General features: G+C 59.1%; 1 protein-coding gene across 1 annotated transcript; it reads right to left on the reverse strand.

Annotated features, from left to right (window-relative positions):
- On the reverse strand, positions 1-1631 carry Pvrig (PVR related immunoglobulin domain containing). The gene is made up of 5 exons (XM_046427171.2): positions 1450-1631; positions 1026-1358; positions 828-951; positions 692-749; positions 1-616 (listed from the first exon to the last, which is right to left on the reverse strand). Exons 1-5 carry the CDS (start codon positions 1496-1498, stop codon positions 302-304), a joined length of 879 nt encoding a protein of 292 aa, XP_046283127.1. The 5' UTR covers positions 1499-1631; the 3' UTR covers positions 1-301.

Here is a 1631-nt window from a genome sequence, read left to right on the forward strand (position 1 = left end):
TCAGAGGAACCGCTTTATTGACAATTACTGACATCACCTGAAGGTGACATGTACAAAACAGGAAGTAACCTGGAGTGGGACTTTGTCACTACACATACCCACACCTGTGCCCACATGTGCACACACACTGACCACATCCGCAGCGAGGGGGGCCCTGGCTAGGTTTGTGAGACACTTATTAGAAGGTTAAGAATAAAACATGATGTGGAAAAAACAGCGGGTGCCTGAGACACAGACACGCAGCAGAAAGGGGTCCCCGAGGCCTGGGAAGGGAGGCCAAGCTGACCTGGAACCTCTCTCATCAAACTCCCGAGTACCCCTCCATGACCCTGGGCCCCAAAGAGTCAGGGGAAGGGCTGAGGTTGGGGCCAGTGCAGGGAGGCCTCTCTCCTGCCCAAGCATAGAGTCCATTCTCAACAGAGATAAAACTGCTGTGTGAAGTGGCCAGCAGGGACCCACGGGTGGCAGGTACCTGGGTTTGGCATGCAGTGTGAATGGGGAGCAATGCCCACTGGGACAGTCGCTGGTGGGGGTGCCCCATGTTCGGAGCTGCTGGGCAGAGGGTGGTGGGGGTATCGGGGAGGTGGAGACTGCACAGGGAGGTTTGGCTGGTGGCCTGTGGAGAAGGGAAGGAGGGTCAAATAGGGTTCTATTCCCAGGCCTAGCTCCAGCCTCTCCTCCCAAGTCTCACCTGAGTTCTCCTCTGGGCCCGGGCGCTGGAGAGGGGTGGCTGAAGCTGAGCGACAGACCTGGGAGGGAGAAGAGGGGTCAAAGGCAGAGTGTCACTAGCCCAGTGATGAGGGGACACAGCCTGGGCTGGTTCTCACCGATGCCTCTGTCGATGTATGAAGTGTAGGACGAAGATGCAGCCACACAGGAGGATCCCTGAGGCTCCAAATATCCCGGCCAGGTCTGCCCGCAGAATGGGGGCTGCAGAGGGAGCCGGGAGCCCTGGAGACAGGGGTGTCAGATGGGCAGCCAGTGCCTAGGCCCTCCCTGTGCCACAGGCCTCTCCCCAGTCCCACCTTTGTCTCCACAGGCTTCCTGGGAGCCACTGGGGAAGGAAACGAACTTGCAGCAGAAAGTGGTGTTGGCCCAAGGGCTTCTGGCCGCTGACCCTTCCAGAGTGAGGAAGATGCTGCTTTTGGTTTCCCAGTGGGCCTGGCGGACAGGGGCCCAATACCTGATTCCAAATTCTGGGTGCAACACAGCCAGACTGGTTCCTCCAGCACCATCAGGTCCCCCGCAGCTCACGGTCACCAGGGAGATGGAGCCAGACCCAAGAAACCCACAGCGGACAGTGAAGGTTGGGAGCTCAGTGGTCTCCATCTGGACTTGCACCCACACCTCCGGGGTCCCTGAGGAATAGGGACAGGAAGATCAGTGGACTGATCGCTGACCATGGTCCCTGCCCCACAGCCTCTGTATCTCTCTGGCTTTCCCACTCACCTGCAGAGATGCAGAGGGTCAGCAGTGCCCAGAGCAGGACCAGAGGCATGGGCCCAGCCTTGGGTCCCTGGCTGCCCAGGCTCTGGGGGCTGCAGGGATGACCCAGGTGATCCTCTTCTCATTGAAAGAAGTTCCTCAGAGCCCAGCCCCACTTCCTTCTCTGATGCCTTCCTCCAGAAGTG

Source organism: Marmota monax, unplaced genomic scaffold, assembly GCF_021218885.2.
Source record: "Marmota monax isolate L192 unplaced genomic scaffold, Marmota_monax_Labrador192_F-V1.1 WCK01_AAM20220418_F8-fsc00341, whole genome shotgun sequence".
Taxonomy (NCBI): Eukaryota; Metazoa; Chordata; class Mammalia; order Rodentia; family Sciuridae; genus Marmota; species Marmota monax.